Genomic DNA, 20,444 nt, shown 5'->3' on the forward strand with positions numbered 1-20,444 from the left:
TTTGGACTTTTTTCCCTTGACGTTGACAATTGAACATGATAAATACAAACAACTATCAAGAGTTATCACAGCCAGACTGTGTGGTTGGACCTGCAAATCCATAACCTAGTGCACAGTTAAGGCACAAGACAAACATCTAGCCTCTGAAATGAACATATCTTACAGAAAAAACAGTTAATTTAACTTGATAAAAAAATAATAAAAGGAGCCCAGAGACTCAGATGCCTGATACTGCAGTAATCTAGACTTGCCAAACATTATAGACTTGCATGGGCTGTATTGGATATATTTGTTTCAGTGTCTGTATGACAGACTATTAAAGCACCTAGATTCATAGTTCTGTTCATGTTATATTAAGTTTCCGTTAAAGACCAGTGAAAAACCATTTATTTTCAATCAGGTTGAATCAGACATTTATGCATAAAACATTCACGGCCTGTTTGATGAATGAACCTTAAGTTTGCATGAAATTAAAGACAATAAAATACAAATATTCTTGTTGCAATCGATCAGAAATATGCCACGTTGAGCATAATTTTGTTTGTATATTTTATGTATATTTCTTTTTTTAAAAAAAAGGCTTTCTCTTTAGGAAATTAATCTGAAATCAACCTTGAAAACAAATTTGTTATTCTTAATTACAGTGTAATTAGCTCTCTGTGTCTGTGTATAATAATAGCCTGTAAAACCAGACAAAATGTTGGTCTGAACAAAGGTTGACATTAATCTGTCATATTGGAGTGGTAAAATATGGACATTGCTTGAGAACCAAGTCGGAGTGTTTAGAATACAAGAGAAAAAAAGTAACCTGTTTGTACAGGAAAGGTCATAGTTCGAGACCAACTAATGCTTGTATGGTACAGAGAGTCTGTGTGAACTCTATCACAGTTACGCTAGTATACATGGTATAGGGAACACTGGCGGTAGTGTTCACAGGGATATACCCATATACCTTCACGACTTGGTCAAAGGGATATACCCATATACCTTAATGAATAGGTTATAGGATATACCCATATACCTTCACGATTAGCTTAAAGAGATATACCCATATAGCTTTACAAATAGGTTATATGATATATATCCATATAACTTCACAAATAGATTATAGGATATATACCCATATACCTTCACGATCAGGATATAGGAATATACCAGTAACATGACTATGTGTTTTTCTCTATTATTTCTGATGTCTTGATGAACAGTGACGTTGCCTGCTCCAACACGACATCTCGCTTCCACCACAGCACAACCGCCACCGTTGCCACCACTGACACAGACATGAGCCGCATGGCGCGTGACCTGCACCTTAACCGGGCTTTGGAGGAAGTTAGTACCAAATCTGGCGGATCTATATTCAATCTTTTCATCTCCTGAAAGAACCAAGATATTCATCAGTATATCGATACAAGTACTCTTATCACACAATACATGACACTATTTGAACTCTTATTTATACTCGTAACAACGAAATAATCAACATGAAATATATGCAGTAAAGAAAGAAATGCGCCTCTGATGCATGTTTATAATGATATAACTCAAACCAGAATATTTCCATATTAATGCTATAATATTTGCAAATCATTTCTTGTATTCCATAAGCAGTATACTCAATAACAAAAGAACTGCACACATTTTATCATAGGATGTTATCATATCCACTGTTACTTTTTGTGTCTAGTATATCTACATCACTAAGCAGCAAAAAAACTGTGCATATAATTGAGTGAGTATGGTTTTATGCCGCTTTTAGCAATATTCCAGCAATATCACGGCGGGGGACACCAGAAATGGGCTTCACACATTGTACCCATGTCGGGAATCGAACCTGGGTCTTCAGCGTGATGAGCGAACCACTTTAACCACTAGGTTACCCGACCGCCCCTGTGTGCATATAAAATCCTGTGCATATAAAATCACCTGCACAGTTTCTTTTGTCAGAGAGTATATCATGAAGTGATTAACAATAACCTAAAAAAAGGCCAGGTACGTCATAATGCGCAGGAACATGACCTCGATGTGACTGACCTTGATTAAATTATACCAGTAAATACAATTTAAATCAAGAGAACTATTTACTCTCAAAGTGTTACAAAAAAAGCGTAAAAAAACCCCCATATCTTCACAAAACTGTCATCCTAGTGTGACAAAGTCAACCAATAAGATTTGCCACTAAATTTGACCTGAGCTTACAAATAACACAATAAGTATGTTCAAATTCATCAACATTTGTGAAAACTAACTTGTCATGGAAACCTTCCTGATTGTACTGTTGGCAAGTGAGATGATTGACCTTGACCTTCTGACCTATACGTTTGCTATTGACCTTGACCTGTGCTTCATTGTGACCTGTCTGCAAGTTATTCCAGACGCATTAATACTTGTCACAGTTACTGTCCAGTAACAAATATCAGACCACTTTTACTAAACAAGTGATTTAATGAATAAAAATTAACTTGTTTACCAAAGCCCCAACTTTAATGTGTATTCAAATTCAATTTGGTTTAAATCTATTGTCATTAGTCACAGTAAGCCAAATGAACAAAGAAATGGCTACAAATTGATACCCTAAGTGGAATAATCCTTACTATTTACTATTTAATCATGAAATTATGACACGTGTGATGCCTTGCTTAGGATTTCTATCGGTCAAAAGTCCGACAACTTAAACAAACCATCGGTCAAATAGAAAGTTTATCGGTCTATGACCGGTGACCGAGGGCCATCTGAAACCCTGCCATTGTATACACTCTTACCCAGTTGAGGTAATAAACCAGGAAGTGTCTGCCCTATTACTCATGATAATATCAAGTTAATCTGAACAGCTCTAATACTGCAACTCCATCTGCATCACAAACTGATTATTTATCTCTGTCACATACAAAAATTCACTTTTCAAACCCAATGCTACATCTTCAGCTGCTGACAGTGATAGGCACTAAAAATACACTTGGCTTATCTAGATGTAGCAAATTAAGGACAACGCTTTACGTCCAACACTTAATGATTACAATAATGAAAACAAACATAATTTTTTCAACTACAAAAAATAATAAACTATGTTAAACCTAAACCTAAAATCAACAGATTTGTGTAAAATAAGTCTACAACAAAATGGAATGAAAATATCACAAATGACATTAAAAAGATTAATAAATTGTTTTCATACCACATTTAGGCGACTGTGTAATCGACTAATTTCCTTTGCCAAGGCGTCAAGATTTTTCGAGGCATCTTGTGTATGCTTGTAAAGCTGCCTTGGCCCCGTGCCATCCTAGGAGAGAAATAGAACACAGAAATAAGCACCTGTCTATCACACAGTTAACAAGCTACAGAAAGCAAAACATCCCACAGCCCTCGCCCTGACAAAAAACACTGGTAGATCACACAGTGTAGGTAGGATAATGTCTCGCCTGTCGCGGATCTAAGTGGTCAGATTGAAAACATTATAGCAAAATATCTCAGAGCCGTTACAGAAAGCACATGTGCTCAGAGCGTTGAATATCACCTGACTCACAGAGCCTGGTTGGAAGGGAGTTGCTGAAGCTATCAAAGTCATAGTCAAACAATGACTTAAGAAAGCTGTTAATTAGACAAGATAGAATACATTGAAATAATACATAACCACTCTGTGACAGTAAGAGGGTTTGAAAACACCTGTTAGATTAGTGTGAGCAAAAGTTTCTACATGCTCTGAGTAGGAAAGTCTTATGATAGTAAACACATAGTCATCAAGTATTGCAAGAAGACTTAGAGCTGACACACAAACATGGATGTCACTTCCAAATGTTATAACTAACTCGACTGTCAGGAATATTGCAAGAAGCCCCAAAGCTGTAACACATACAGAGTTGCTATGCATTTTCAAATGTTTAACCTAACTTGACAGTAAGGAATATTGCAAAGGGCCCTAAGAGAAAACTTATATTAGGGACACTTTTATTTTGGCAAGTTGAAGGTCGAAAGTTGTCAGTTTTGAGATTTTTACCCTGACAGATGACAGATGTCTGACGTCTTCTTCGTGATCAACACAACTTGGTTGTATAAAATATTGCAAGAAGCTTCAAAGTTGTGACAAAAGCAAGAGACATCTTTCATTATCTGTATGTGCAGGATTTGATGGTACAAGCTGAAACTCTATGACACAGACCTGCTAGAATGTCACTGTGTGGACAAGTGAAGAAAGGATAAAGCTCACACATGAGAAACTACACAAATCATACTGGAGCTGGATGTGATAGTATAGATTCCAATAACAACTAGAAAGGTACACACGAGTACACACAAGTATACACACAAAAACAAGCAGCCCTTTCACCACCATTTCTAGGTCCCTGAAATTGTTAACACCATGCATTTCCAGTAATACCACTGCCTTCTGTGAGGCGAAATGCATGCCGGCTACCTCATACCAGATTAATGGACATTGCCTCTAGTTAAGAAAATGAAGGACCATAATGCATTTCTGCTCGCATGACATCACTTCCTGTTTGGGAAAGACATGTCTGACAAAGGAGAAGTCTAAAACAGAAAGTCTAATGCATCTAGCTATATCAATACGAAAGTTACATGCACGTCCAAGTTGAATGCTAGCTCTGCCAGTAAAGAACACTACAACATCAAGTCTTTGTTGTGTCTAGTTAGTTGTAAAGAAAATAGGTTGTTTCATTTCAAGTTTACTGGCTTCACTCCCAGTTTCAGAAACACAGGTCCAATGAAGTACAATAATAGTGAGTGAGTGAGTGAGTGAGTGAGTGAGTGAGTGAGTGAGTGAGTGAGAGTGGTTTTATGATGCTTTTAGCAATATTCCAGCAATATCATGGTGGGGACACCAGAAATGGGCTTCACACATTATACCCTTGTTGGGATTCAAACCTGGGTTTTCGGTGTGACGAACGTACACTTTAACCACTAGACTACCCTACCGCCCCTAGTGCACAAAGAAGCAGAACTACCATTATTCAATAAAATAAATAAACACTACTAATAAACACTACCTGCACAAGACATTAAAAAGATATCTGCAGAAAAAGGCACTGGAATGAAAACTGATTATTTTATGATTGACCTTCACTGTGACCTTGACCTTGTAGGTTGGTCACACATGACTTTTCTGCTGAGTTTCATTGGCCTACAGTAAATCCTTCTCTTGGCAGTGAACGAACTGTATTTGATACTCTGACCTTGAGGATGACCTTGACCCTGAACATGACATATCAGTATGTCAAAACAAAGTCCTAGCAATATAAAGGAGATAGACATCCCTTAAATGTATTGTCATATGTATTGCAAAATGTTGCCATTAAACATACAAGTTTGTTTTCAACTCCCCTAGTTTGAAAGACCAATTAGCACAATGTGTTGACTATACCCCATTTGTTGGGAATCATCCCAGTCAAGAGGACTGGACATCATTTGTAACCATGGAAATGCTTAATCAAGGGAGTTAACACACTGACACAAAGCAGTGTGTACTAGAAATATTATTTGTCAGAGGTTAGCTGTACCGAGAAGATTTCAATTTATTTCACTATTGATAAAACTCAAAGAAATACACGTAACTACATATGTGACCCATGAGATAAGCATGATAAGTGGGGACCTTATGGGAGAAAAATCACATTTTGACTTTTAATTATATTTTAAGATAGTATCATCGGAACACAAAAATACAATTCACAAGCTTCAATTCATAATTATTACACAGATACATGATATATCAATTAGGGCTGGGACAAGTCCAAATTTACTACCTGGGTAACACATCTCTCAATCTACTGACCCATTTGTATCATATCACAATTCAAATTGTTTAACGTTGTTTCACACTAAACCAGTGCAGTTGTCAGTCATTCAGCTATCATCCCCACTGTGTAGCCACAGTCTACAGTTTAACTAACTGTCCCAAGTGACAGTCATGCTCTTTCTTCCCTGAAAACACATGGCTGGCTCATGTCCCTTAACATTAGAAATTGAGAAAATGTATCACTGACACAAAGCAACTTACAACTTACAACTTACAGTATTGAGGCAGCTTTAAAGGACTTACAACCGACCAATTGATATTCTGGGGAGACTGGGATTTTTTTTTAAACTATGAGACAAAATCTTTTTTTTCAAAACAACATTGTGACAATGGGCAGACTATTTCTTATTTTCCCAACAATATGAAGCAGAATTATTTCATTAAAAAATTATTGAGGACATATTTATGTTTATGTCCTTTGAAGCTGCCTCAATGATGCCAGTATAAGTCTGAGGGTTGTTACCTTAATGATGCCAGGAATGTCCATTGAAGATGCCTCAATGCTGTCAGTAGGCAGCAATAGAGAAATTACCCTGGCATCTTTGAGGTAGCAATATAGGGCTTGCACTGCCATTATTGAGGTAGCAATATTGGGCTTGCACCGCCATCATTGAGGTAGCAATATAGGGCTTGCACCGCCATCATTGAGGTAGCAATATAGGGCTTGCACCGCCATCATTGAGGTAGCAATATAGGGCTTGCACCGCCATCATTGAGGTAGCAATATAGGGCTTGCACCGCCATCATTGAGGTAGCAATATAGAGCTTGCACTGCCATCATTGGGGTAGAAATATAGGGCTTGCACTGCCATCATTGAGGTAGCAATATAGGACTTGCACTGCCATCATTGAGGTAGCAATATAGGGCTTGCACCGCCATCATTGAGGTAGCAATATAGGGCTTGCACTGCCATCATTGAGGTAGCAATATAGGGCTTGCACTGCCATCATTGAGGTAGCAATATAGGGCTTGCATCGCCATCATTGAGGTAGCAATATAGGGCTTGCACCGCCATCATTGAGGTTTGTTGTTTGTTTGTTTGTTGTTTAACGCCGCACTATTCCAGCTATATGACGGCGGTCTGTAAATAATCATGTCTGCAACAGACAATCCAGGGATTGACATCATGAGCATCGATCCCGGCAATTGGGATACGATGACATGCATCAACCAAGTCAACAAGCCTGACCACCCGATCCCATTAGTTGCCTCTTATGACAAGCACAGTTGCCCTTTACGGTAAGCTTGGGTTGCTGAAGATCTTGTCTACCCCGGATCTTCACGGGTCCATCATTGAGGTAGCAATAGGACTTGCCCTGGCATCATTGAGGCAGCAATACTAACACCGGCATCACAGAGGCAGTATCATTGAGGTAGCAATACTAACACTGACATCATGGAGGCAGCAATACTAACACTGACATCATTGAGGCAGCAATAGAGGACTTACCCTGGCATCATTGAGTATTTGTGGGTGGGTCCTGATTTGTTCTCGCACATATACCACTGTACTGCCGATGTAGCGCAGGTGCTTGGAGATGTTGGCTACCATGGCGATGGCATCCGGGCAGCTGAAACATACGAATGGATTGTCAATTTGTTTGTTTGCTTGTTTGTTGTTTAATGCCTCAATATTCCAGCTATATAATCGCAGTCTGTAAATGATAAAGTCTGGACCAGACAATCCAGCGATTGACATCATAAGCATCGATCTACGCAATTGGCATACAATGACATGCATCAACCAAGTCAGCAAGCCTGACCACCTGACCACCTGACCCTGCTAACAGCCCTCTTAGTCTTCTGACAAACACTTATTGCAATTATCAACATGAACTTGGATAAGCTGCTTTGCATCATGTAGGATATCCTCATCTGTCTGCACCCTCATAATCCAGAAATCCCACCTCCCCGACTCCTCCTGCTGTGAATGTTGACATAATTATCAATATTCCATACCCTTGATTCAGCTCACAGGGAACTTGTTAATCCTGCTGATCTTACAAGAACCTTACTGTCCATAATAACCATAGATGATGATTGATGATTGATGATGATGATGATGATGATGATGATGAAAAATTCCAGCTATATTACGGCAGTCTGTAGATAATAGAGTCTGGAACAGACAATCCAGTGATTGACATCAATCCATGCATTTGGGGTAGGATGACATGCATCAACCACGTCAGCGAGCCTGACCACCCGATCCCATTAGTCACCTATTACGATGACCTATTCTACCCCAGATCTTCACTGGTCTAACCAGAGACGGTAGGATCTAGCAAACCATGGATTCTCTATGTCCTGGTTCCTTGTGTGAGCATGGTTTTACACTGCTTTTAGCAATATTCCAGCAATAACACAAGCAGTAACACAAGAAATGGGCTTATTACATTGCACCTATATGGGGAATTGAACCTGGGCCATCGGCATGACAAGTAAACGCTATAACCACTAGGCTACCCCAACGCCCCTCATTCCTAGGAACACAAACCATGGATTCTACAACTAAGGAACACAACTGAACACCAATTACGACTACAAGTAAACCAAGCTAAGGGAGAGAACTCTGCAGATTGAGCAAACTCGATAGTAAATTGCTGGCTGCCAGATGCCCTTTGTTTCCGAGTAATGTGGGTTTGTTACTCATAGTCATAATCACGACAATGATTTTCCCATGTAACCCTGGAAACGAAGGTTAGTTTTCATAATGTAAGTGCGTTTTGTTTCACGCCACTTTCAACTGTATTTCAGTTGTGTCTGTGTGTCAGCGAGATGTGGGAGGAAAACTTGATGTCATGAAGTCTATCATGTCTACTACTTTAATAGTGCCGACGGGGGCAATTCGATGTGCAGAGTTGCGTCCCTTGGGCACGCCAGAAACCATGATTGTGGGTTCGAATCCCGGTTCGCCCCGATTATGTTTCTAGATTTGTCAGCACCATACCCATGCTTGTGGGTTTCACCAAAGTGGTAAACGTCTGAGACCTGCATCACATTAAGCTGACACGCCGCGATATAACTGGAATACTGCTAAAAGTGGCGTTAAACACAACTCACTCACTCACTAATAGTGCCGACAAACATACAAACATTATCCTGGCGAAACTGGAATTTAAAACCCACAATATTTAGGGACACAACTCAGCACAGTAGTTGTAGCAGCTTAGAAGGCCTACTGGGCCCCACTAGCGGAACACATCCAGTGCATTTATTGATGTCTACCATGCAGAGAAACAACAGAGGAACACAGATGGGTTCCCACAAAAGTTTAACTTTTAACAGCATTGTTTGTTTGTTTCTTTGTTGATAAACGCCGCATTCAGCGACATTCCAGGTATATGAGGGTGGTCCGTGAATGACATCATGTGCATTGATCCATGCAATTGGGATACGATGAAATGCATCAACCAAGTCAGAGAGCCAGACCACACGATCCTGTTAGTTACCTCTATGACAAGCATAGTCGTCTCTTACGGCAAGCATGGGTTGCTGAATCTTCATGGGTCATGTAAATATGTTTGCTGTGATTATCAGTGGAATCAATATGAACTACTAACAAAAAATATCAAGTGCTGGTGTGGCCAGATTTGAACAGAAGTTGGTTGTACCAAGTGGAGTTATCTGTCCCTGATTGTTTACGTGAACATAGCAGGATTGTTCGTTTAACAAGTTTCTGGATGGGACAGTTTCTAGAAGGATGTACCCATATAAGAGTGAAAAGAGGCCTTGTTTCACCTGACTCCTTGCAGATACCTATTTGTAAACACCGAATTCCTGCAAGCTTCCAACACCATTTTGGATTCAAGCAGAGTCCAACCTCTTTCAAGGCACCAGTATTTATGGATCCAGACAGGGGTGTAGGAAAAGGTGGGTCACCTCACTTTTTTTTCAAAAGGGGATGAGTGGGATTGGTGATTGGTGATACAACGGACCCTCCCACTCGATCAGCTTTGCAGTGAATGGGTACTCAGTTGGATGTTAAACTTCTAGCACCTCAAAGGCATTATTATTATTATTATTATTATTAACAGAATAAAAAATAAAATGCAGCAAAGAGGGTTTGGGTGATCCTGGCACAGTCAGGCTGGTTAGGCTCATCATCAGCTCAGGGCCCTTGCCCCCTCTACACGCAGCCCAGACAGTGAATGGGACTTCTCCCAGGAAGCGCTGCCTAGTAAAACCCACCCAGACCATTTCGGAGAATGTGAAGATTCATCAACACTGCAGCCTTCTGCATTACTCATATTGTCAGAAGGGCTGTATTCCTCGTAGCAAACCAGGGCACTCCCCCAATGTCAGTCAACAGATTGGGAGGTACCAAATCTTAGGTACTGAGAACAATGGAGAGTCAGAAAACTTGGTACTTTGGATGCAAGCGTGACATTTTGAAAGCAAGGTGTGCATATTTGCCATGTTTTCCCTGAATCTTGTCAATCACATTAGTGTCAAAAGGGACAGAAAATTCAATAATATAAATGATCATCATCATCATCATCATCATCATCATCATCATCATCATCATCATGTGTATGTTCGTGTCCTCACCCGATGTGTTTGTTGTACTGTACGGAGATGAGGCTGGACGTGTCCCACTCCTTCTTGTGAACCACCTCAATAGCATCCAGCAGCTTCTTGCGTACTCCTATCTGAGTGATCCCCATCTGTGGATGGAGTGAATGTTGTTTTACGTCACAGTCAGCAGTTTAACACACAAAAATTGAAAATGGAAGCAATACTACGCCACTGCAAGCCTAAGCTCTAGACATGGATGCAATGTCTGCTTGCTCACTGGCTTACGTTTCAAATAAATATAGTTGTTGTTGTTGTTAGAAATGACTTATTTGAAGGGATTATTAACCGTGTCTAAGATAAAAATCTTAGGGGTCATAAATAAAATCAGCAATGGCTTGTAAAATACAATATGTGTTCCTCACATTAATTTACTTCACGGAAAAACTCAAATGATAATCTCGAAACATACAATGTACTCACAATTATCAAATCTTGTTCGTTGAAGCGTAGAAAGTTGAAAAAATCGACATGTTGATCTCTAAAGAGAGGAATGAGGTGCCCGACTTCGAGGCCATACAGAAACACCTCCAGCTCTCCGAACCGCTCATCAACAGGTCTGTAACCATGGTGACAGGACAATAACTACATTTGTGTTAACATTGTCAATTAAAAAACTGCACTTGGCAGAAGCACTCATACAATGTGCTCAGATGTGAAACAAACCATATCACTTCGGTGGGGTGAGGTGAAACACGGTTTAACATCAAGATCATTTCACGTGTATAGTGATGAGGGTGCGTGACACTCCGTGTACAAGTTCACTATAGTGCTAGTCCACTGAGATACCATGAAATACCATGCCACACGACACAGCCAGGGAATGGAATCACTCATCTTCTACTCTCACTGAGACGCTCCATCCACTGATCACTGGGGTGGTCTGATATTACTTTAGCATGCAGCAACAATTTCTGTACAATACAAATACTATTTTAGCTGTTACATTGAAGCAGAGAAAAAGTTATCCAAAAATGATACCAGTATACTGAATATATACTGAATATAATCTCCATGTAGCCATCCCAAATATTGCTACAGGGAGACAAATTAGTACATACTAGAACGAAATATTCATATGTTCATGCTTAGTTAGAAGTATGAGTTCCTGGTTTGAAAATTGGGGACTGTACGGTTGAGCAAACTCTTGTGCCTGAAATGTAGGCGTGATCATTGACTCAACACTCAGTCTGGATAACAATGTAAGCAGTATGTGCAAGACAGCTTACTTTCACATCAGGAACAGATAGCAAGATACGTAGACACAGAATCAGTCAAGTGCCTAGTCCATGCATTTGTAACATCAAGACTTGACTATTGTAATAGTTTTCTGTATGGTATCCAACAGCAGCATCTGGATGGACTACAGCGTGTGCAAAACACTGCTGCCAGACTCATCACACGGACGTCAATGTGTGAACACATTACACCCGTCCTGAAAGAGCTGCACTGGCTACCTGTGAGACTCAGGATCGTGTTCAAGCTGATCATGTTTGTCTACAAATCGATCCATGGGTTAATCCCCAGTATACCTCCAGGAACTCACTGCCCTTTACCCACCTGACCGAACACTGAGATCTGCAAACCAACTACAGCTTGCTGTTCCACCAACCAGCAGAACAACATATGGCGATGGAACCTTCCGAAAAGCAGGCACAACTAACTCTGCCCATTGATGTCAGGGGATCTGAAGATGTCAACACCTTCAGATCAAAACTCTTCAAAAGAGCACACGACTGAGCAATCTTGAGCAAGGAGTATATCTGGATAAGTAGCGCTATATAAATGCTAAATTTAATTAATTTAATTTAATATGCATGTTTAGTCTGTGATGTCATCAAGTTGCGAGCGCATGTTCGAATGTCCAGAAATGACATCATGACAGAACAGTGCTTCTTTCTTCAGTTCTTTGTACTGTATCGTGTGGCTTTCATATATTTATATGTAACAAATATCCTTTACTTACTTGTCTACAGGGATCAAGTCTCCCTCAGGTGGGGGCGGCCTCACTCTCTGCTTCTGTTCCCTAACCAGTACTTCTCCACCTTCCACAGTGTGCCCATTCGTCACAACAGGCTTAGGGACGGACCTGACATAGGGCTTGCCCTCTATCAAACAGGCCATCTGGAATAGCAGTTGATGTTACTAAGACCAGGCATCCGTGGTGATTCTCATAAGGCTAAAGGTCCCCAGCAACCTTTGCTCATTGTAAGAGGTGTTTTTGTTTGTTTGTTTATTTGTTTGTTTGTTTGTTTGTTGTTTAACGCCGCACTCAGCAATATTCCAGCTATGTAACGGCGGTCTGTAAATAATCGAGTCTGGACCAGACAATCCAGTGATTAATATCATAAGCATCGATCCATGCAATTGGGACCGATGACATGTACCAAGTCAGCGAGTCTGACCACCCAATCCCGTTAGTCGCCTTTTACGACAAGCATAGTCGCCTTTTACGGCAAGCATGGGTTGCTGAAGACCTATTCTACCCCGGATCTTCACGGGTCTGTAAGAGGTGAGTAAGTGCTTTGGGTGGTCTTATCCCGATTGTGTGGATCGATGGTCATGATGTCATTCACAAGATGCCTGGACCACACGTGATTATTTACAGACCGCCGTCATGTAGCTTGAATATTGCTGAGTGTTGCGTTAAACAAAAACAACAAAAAAACAACAAACAAACCGTTCTACAATCCAAGTTACTTTATCATTTTCATAAGAAGGCATTTTATGGAAAGAAGTTATCGGTACACTTTGACAATTCCAACCGGGTGAGCTAAAACTGTTTGTGCAGCTCACTGTGTTAATTTGGTTACTTGACCCCTGTAATCCTGTAACGTTTCAACACCAGTACAACTGCCTGGATGCTTAACATGAGTGAGTTTAGTTTTACTCCACTTTTAGCAATATTCCAGCAATATCACAGCGGGGCACACCAGAAATGGGCTTCACACATTGTACCCATGTCGGGAATCAAACCCGGGTCTTTGGCGTGACGAGCGAATGCTTTAACCACTAGGCTACCCGACAGCCCGCTTAACATGGAACCAAATATTCCCATAAAACATAAATAATTTTCTTTATTACCTCATCATTCAATGCAATGTCCACTGCCCTCTGACCATCCGAGTGTTTGAGAGTACGATCAGCTCCCTTGTCCAGCAGCAGCTTCACGGCCTTCAGATGCCCCTTGGATGCAGCCCATGACATGGCCTGGACGCCACAATAACACAAGCGAGTGAGTTGGGGTTAATGCTTAGAGCAGTATTTCAGCCTTATCACAGAATACCAGGATAAAGCCCGAAGTGATGCAGGTCTCAGACATTTACATGACCCACAATCAAAGCTATCAAGAATCATAATCAGAGCAAATCTGGGATCAATCTCATGATCATAGGATCCTAGATTGTGTAAGGGAGACAACTCTGTACAGCATTTTGCAGAACCTCAGATAACTTGGCCAGAAGTTCTTAATGGATTGATTTAAGAAGATAAAACACCACCATCCCAAAGATTGAATAACCGGAGAAAACACCAGACATCAATGTATGATAAACCTTCTTCTACCCCACCATCCCTGGTGATGAAAGAACTAGGCTACCTCACCATCCCTGGTGCTGAGAGAACTAGGCTACCCCACCATCCCTGGTGATGAAAGAACTAGGCTACCCCACCATCCCTGGTGATGAGAGAACTAGGCTACCCCACCATCCCTGGTGATGAAAGAACTAGGCTACCTCACCATCCCTGGTGCTGAGAGAACTAGGCTACCCCACCATCCCTGGTGATGAGAGAACTAGGCTACCCCACCATCCCTGTGATGAGAGAACTAGGCTACCCCACCATCCCTGGTGATGAGAGAACTAGGTTACCCCACCATCCCTGGTGATGAGAGAACTAGGCTACCCCACCATCCCTGGTGACGAGAGAACTAGGTTACCCCACCATCCCTGGTGATGAGAGAACTAGGCTACCCCACCATCCCTGGTGACGAGAGAACTAGGTTACCCCACCATCCCTGGTGATGAGAGAACTAGGCTACCCCACCATCCCTGGTGACGAGAGAACTAGGTTACCCCACCATCCCTGGTGATGAGAGAACTAGGCTACCCCACCATCCCTGGTGATGAGAGAACTAGGTTACCCCACCATCCCTGGTGATGAGAGAACTAGGCTACCCCACCATCCCTGGTGATGAGAGAACTAGGTTACCCCACCATCCCTGGTGATGAGAGAACTAGGTTACCCCACCATCCCTGGTGATGAGAGAACTAGGTTACCCCACCATCCCTGGTGTTGAGAGAACTAGGCTACCCCACCATCCCTGGTGACGAGAGAACCGGGCTACCCCACCATCCCTGTGATGAAAGAACCGGGCTACCCCACCATCCCTGTGATGAAAGAACTAGGTTACCCCAACATCCCTGGTGATGAGAGAACTAGGCTACCCCAACATCCCTGGTGATGAGAGAACTAGGCTACCCCACCATCCCTGGTGATGAGAGACGCAGATAGTGAACTCACTTCCGAAACAAGGGCAAATGGGTCGTGGGTGATTTTGAGTAAATCTTTGATTCTGAATCAATAATACCCTGGACAATCCAGGACATTCATCATTTCAAAATGCTGTTACAAGATACAAGAAACTTTATCTAATGTCGTTCATAAACAAAGTAAAATCTTTTATTTTTACAATTACAAATCAGTAATGAATAATGAACATACTTTTCATAGTTTTTGGATTCCTTTAGCTTTGAGGAAACTGGGACCAACTGAGACAATAAAGAACCACACCTGTCTACAGATATCCACTTACTGTCCAGCCCCGAGAGTCCTGACGGTTCAGCTCAGCCTCTTTGCCAATGAGGTAATCCATGACAGTCACATGACCTTCCCGTGCAGCACACATAAGCGGAGATACGTGGTACCTGGACACGACACAGGAAATACAGAGAGTGAAGTAAACAAAGACAGAAGCAGCCCCTGTACTGCCTTTCCTTACATGCCATGTAGCATTGTACGATATTATCGAGGTAGTTAATTTATAATGGATTGTAATGGCGAACACTTACTAACCTATTAAATATTTCATTCGCCAAAGTTTTCTTGTTCTTTGTTCAACTTTTATGACACATCAATAAGGATTAATTCTGATTTTCTTAACCGAGTTTGGTAAACAAAGTACCTGTCATTAGCGACTCAAGGGCGGGCAACTCTATATTATTGTGGTATCGCTATTTTGTGGTGTGATATTTGTGGATTATGTAGTTGACATCACTTCCTGTTTTAGCTTATGCATAATCAGTATGCATACGACCTAGATTAGGTCAAAGGACATTGTCCAAACAAATTGGTTCTTTTCTAACCAATTACGAACAGAGGTATGGGTAATCTGGTAATTGAATGATTATGGCCTTAGTTTGTAAAGGAGTATTTGATAACAGGACCAATAATGAGGAAAAGTCTAAAATCTTTAGTTTTATATTACAGCATTGAATGCAATATCCCTGAATGAAAGGAAATAAGGATCTAGACCAAAGGTAATCTTTCTTTTACAATTTCCATGCAACCTGTAAATCCTTGATAAAGTTGGTTGGTTGGTTGGTTTGTTGTTTAACGCCGCACTCAGCAATATTCCAGCCATATGACGGCGGTCTGTGAATAATCGAGTATGGACCAGACAATCCAGTGATTGATATCATGAGCATCAATCCACTCATTTGGGATCGATGACATGCATCAACCAAGTCAGCGAGCCTGACCACCCTATCCCGTTGGTCGCCTTTTAGGACAAGCATAATCACCTTTTACGGCAAGCATGGCCTTGATAAAGTATGTGAACTGATTCAAGCAGTTTTGAATGTCTGTCTGTAACTGTTAAAGAATATAGGAGTAATGACATGAGAATGAATCAAGCTCCTCACAGTGGTAGCCCATTCGCTGAGCTCTCAAAACTATCACTGCCCTCAGTGAAAGCTCCCCACAGTGATAGGTGGCAACAACCATGCTTGGAGCTGAACTTGCAACCGACTGACTGTTATGTTTACAAACAAATGATGACTGTCGTGATGCCGAAAACTCTTATTCCTGCTAAATTATTTTCTTTGTCAAAATAAATTTCTGTTTCATTACAACAATAATTTATTTGAATTAGTAAGGATGTAAGGGGGAAGGTGGTTGATTTTCTGTTTGTCTGCAATCTTGAACCAATCCGATCAAACAAACAAAGAGGTAAATTCATCTGGGAAATACGGTCAGTCGGAAACCTTTTCAAAATTCACTATGATTGCATTCTCTAAGACAAACTAAAGTATACAGACTACTACATTTGGGTTTAGAGGGCAAATTTCAAGATTCTAGTAATGGCTGCACCCACACTGGTGACAGCGATGTTACTGAGAGTCTAACGAAGGTGTCACGCGCTGGAAAGGTGAGGTGAGGTGAAATTGGGTTTAACGTCGCGTCCAAGATTTTTACACTCTACCACTAGACCACGGAGGCGGTCGTGCAGGAAAGGAGCTTGGAGAATGCAGTTGGGAAGGGAGACAACTCATACCTGTCTCTGACATTGACATCCGCCCCAGCGTCAACAAGAGCCTGCACACACTCTAGGATAGAGTTGTTCAGTTCTCGCGTAGATGAGCAGGCAGACATCAACACAGTGTAAAAATCTGAAAAAAGATCATTTGATGTGATGCAAAATATTTTTTATATGAGTCATATTTGACGCAATATATTTTTATGTCAGTACTTGTTCCTACAAACACAGAAATTGTCTTTATATTACAACACAGTTCGATCAATAATATGATGCTAATTGTTTTGTACCAATAATCAATTTCATGCAGACTAAAAGATAAAGTCATTCATTACTCTTCTCATTGTGCTCATGACTCTTTAAAATATATGCAGTGAGTCATGATGACTCTTAGTCTGCAAAGGTTTGGTGAAACCCTGCAATACAAAAATATTTCAGTAATTGAACAATTAAACATTGATCCTTGGACTCACATAACAGTCAATAAAGAATACCTTTATCAAAATTTGGATTGGCTCCCTTCTCGAGCAGAAACCTGACAAGTTTTGGATTCGATGAGTTGGCAGCGTACATGAGGGCCGTCCATCCACATTTTAATACTTCATCAACATTCATTCCTGTAACATATAGAATAGACAATTAGATCAACATCATCTCTGAACACACCATCATAAAGTAGGAGAGTACTGTATTCCACGCAATAAGCGCCCCGCTCTAATAAGCGCCCCTTCCGACTGATCAATGTACACAAGTCTTATATATTTGTGTTTAATATGCACTGGTGTGTTATATATAATATATGCACCCTTAATTATGCGCAATTAAATTCTGGAAAAATATATCTGTCGTGTATAATACGCACAGACTTTTCTTTTGTATCATTTCAGGCTGTCAGCCCAAACCACGAAATTTATGATCTTTCAACTCTGTTTTTTTCGCCAAAATTATATTCTAATAAGAGCCCCCTATTTCTAATTTTGAGAGAGCCCTGGGCGCTTATTATGTCAAATACGGTATTTCAGAAAGGACTCACACTTTGTGAGAGTGAGTGAGTTGGCTTTTAATTAAGCTTTGAACAGTATTCCAGTCATATCTTACCATGTCAACTTAATGTGATGCAGGTCTCAATGTTTTATGACTTTGGTGAAACCCATAAGCTCAGTTATGGTGCTGACAAACCTAGAAACATAATTGGGTCAAAACGGGATTCGAACCCACAATCATAGGTTTCTGGGATGGGAATCTGCACAGCGAATTGTGGCGACTATAAAGACTGGACCACCTGTGACCTCCATTATGTGAATTCAAAGGAGTATCATCTTCCCGAGGCAAAAGAGTTAAATGATTTTAAAAGTCCAGTTTCCACCCTTGCCGAACTTGGCTGGAATTACTGGGCTGATCGTAGCACCACCAGTGGCTATTACCAGTTATGTCCCCTCTAAGCCTCTCCTATGGACCAATCAGATTCCACCTCTCGTATCACTTGCGTTTGCTTCACACAAAATGATTGCACGAGTCAGGACGATCTGATTGATAATCAAGATCTATATTGTGATTTGTGTCTTACATCGCAAAATGCATCAAATCACGTGAGCACCTTGATTAAAAACATGAAAAGATTTGGAAAATATCTGCTGACAATGAGTTGGCAGTGCACATGTTTTGCAAATTCTGCAATTGACCGAAATCTGCACGACAGTTTACGAACCAGATTTTGATTTCGGTGCGCGATTCTGATTGGACTATGCATGGACTCGTTAGTCTAGCCAAAATGTAACTCCATAATACCAGGGTGGAAACTGGACTTTTAAAGTCAGATAACTTGGTTGATGCATGTCATCATATGCCAACTTCATGGATTGATGTGCATGATGTCAGTCACTAGATTGTCTGGTCCAAACTCAATTATTTACAGATTACCGTCTTATACATGTTATCGATTGATTATTTCTGTGTGTGGCGTTAAACAAACAAAACAAAGTACAAAGCCTGTAAATACTCGAGTCTGGAACAGAAAATCCAGCAATTGATATTGAGAACAATGATCCAAATCATCAACCAAGTCACTGAGCCTGACCACCTCATCTATTGGTCGCCTCTTAAGACCAGCAGAGGTTGCTGGGAACCTATCCTGACCCAGACTCCCCTATATTTGAGAGTCCCCATGAATCACACATAGAAATCCTGATTTCTGTTGAGTATTCACTAACCCTGCTGGAGACATTGTGCCACGACATCAGTATGACCCCTCATGGCAGCAGCTTGGAAGTCGTCTGTTGATCGCATGTCCTTATTTGGCATTTGTGACGGAAGGGGGACACCAAACCCATTTTGAACATGCCTCTGGAATAGGAAAAATACAGGATACAGGTGTTGATTGTGTTGATGAATTGATTGGCATGACAAGTGGATTTGCTGGAGGCCAATGGCATCCGAACATTTATCAATTTAATGTGACATTCTTCTAAATCCAGTGACAGAAATTGGCACTAGTCCTATAGTCCTTGCCAAACTGCCCAATAGTTAAGGCATCATCAAGACCAGGAGAAATTTTCCATTATTTCTGCCATATGTTATCATCAAAAGGACTAATTGACTAAAAATGTTTCTATGTCTGTAAATCAAAAAAAATTCGGCCCAAGAGAGTTCAGAGCTACATCATGAACATGACACAAACTGTTTTTAAAATTGAGTTCATTGGGGTGCCTAACCTTAAAGATTGTAAAGGGGTGTTTGATTAGCAAGTGGTGACCAACCCTAAGATCGTGAAGGGTTTTTTGATAGGAAAGAGGTTCCTAACCCTAATGATCGTAAAGTGGTGTTTGATCAGAAACGGGGTCCAAGGCCTCAGATAGGGTTAGGGGTAACTTACCCTAACCCGAAGGATAGAACAGGCATGCAAGATCTGAGAAGCGAGAGCCACAGTCGGCAGCAGGATTTATTTAGCGATATTGTAAGTTGAGCCGGTAAACTGCATTGTTACAAAAATATCAAATTGTTTCAGAATGTAGACTTAATTTAGAAATGATGATTTTCTTCAGTGATGACTGTCAAGTCATCATGTTTGACATGATTGTGATAAAATCGATATTGGTATTGACAGTCTGAAGCGAGAGAACTGAAAACGTCAACTTTGGTCCCCAAACTATTATCAGCTGTTGACAAATAAGATAATGACTTTATCTATATCAAAGTATTGTCATTAACTTCACTGACTCGATTCGTATTACTGTTAGGGCCTTCATTAACTGGGCCAAGGAGCCTTGGCTTTTCATCATCCAGCACGTCTTCATTTCCCAGGATGAAATCGTCTTCATCAAAGTCCTCCTCTTCTCCTGCAGCACTGAAGGACGCCATTTTTAAAGTACAGGAACGGAGCAAATATTATTCACGAAATTCATAAGGTAAAACCAAATACGAGCAATCATTGAATGAATCGACTCACATATGATGTGTGCAATTTATGAGGAGTCTAGTTATACACGTTTGATTATTTCTAACCCAATTAAGTAAATGAAACA

The 20,444-nt window shown here is 40.8% G+C and overlaps 1 protein-coding gene across 1 annotated transcript; it reads right to left on the minus strand.

Moving 5' to 3' along the window:
• Window positions 1–1,166: 1,166 nt before the first annotated feature.
• On the minus strand, window positions 1,167–20,280 carry LOC139445424 (ankyrin repeat, SAM and basic leucine zipper domain-containing protein 1-like). The gene is made up of 12 exons (XM_071226570.1): window positions 20,140–20,280; window positions 19,134–19,266; window positions 17,418–17,540; window positions 16,942–17,056; window positions 15,202–15,313; window positions 13,473–13,598; window positions 12,355–12,512; window positions 10,812–10,947; window positions 10,365–10,480; window positions 7,264–7,384; window positions 3,176–3,280; window positions 1,167–1,376 (listed from the first exon to the last, which is right to left on the minus strand). Exons 1-12 carry the CDS (start codon window positions 20,278–20,280, stop codon window positions 1,167–1,169), a joined length of 1,596 nt encoding a protein of 531 aa, XP_071082671.1.
• Between the last annotated feature and the right edge of the window lie 164 nt (window positions 20,281–20,444).

The sequence above is a fragment of the Haliotis cracherodii genome, unplaced genomic scaffold, assembly GCF_022045235.1.
Source record: "Haliotis cracherodii isolate W230 unplaced genomic scaffold, xgHalCrac1.p SCAF_6, whole genome shotgun sequence".
Classification (NCBI taxonomy): domain Eukaryota; kingdom Metazoa; phylum Mollusca; class Gastropoda; order Lepetellida; family Haliotidae; genus Haliotis; species Haliotis cracherodii.

Excerpts from the sequence above, each read along its gene's own strand:
- LOC139445424 (XM_071226570.1), bottom strand. The coding sequence starts at position 20,280 with ATGGCGTCCTTCAGTGCTGCAGGAGAAGAGGAGGACTTTGATGAAGAC. Across the intron at positions 17,057-17,417 it reads CAATCCAAATTTTGATAAAG|ATTTTTACACTGTGTTGATG; the intron begins GTATTCTTTATT and ends ATCTTTTTTCAG. Across the intron at positions 13,599-15,201 it reads AGGACTCTCGGGGCTGGACA|GCCATGTCATGGGCTGCATC; the intron begins GTAAGTGGATAT and ends TGTGGCGTCCAG.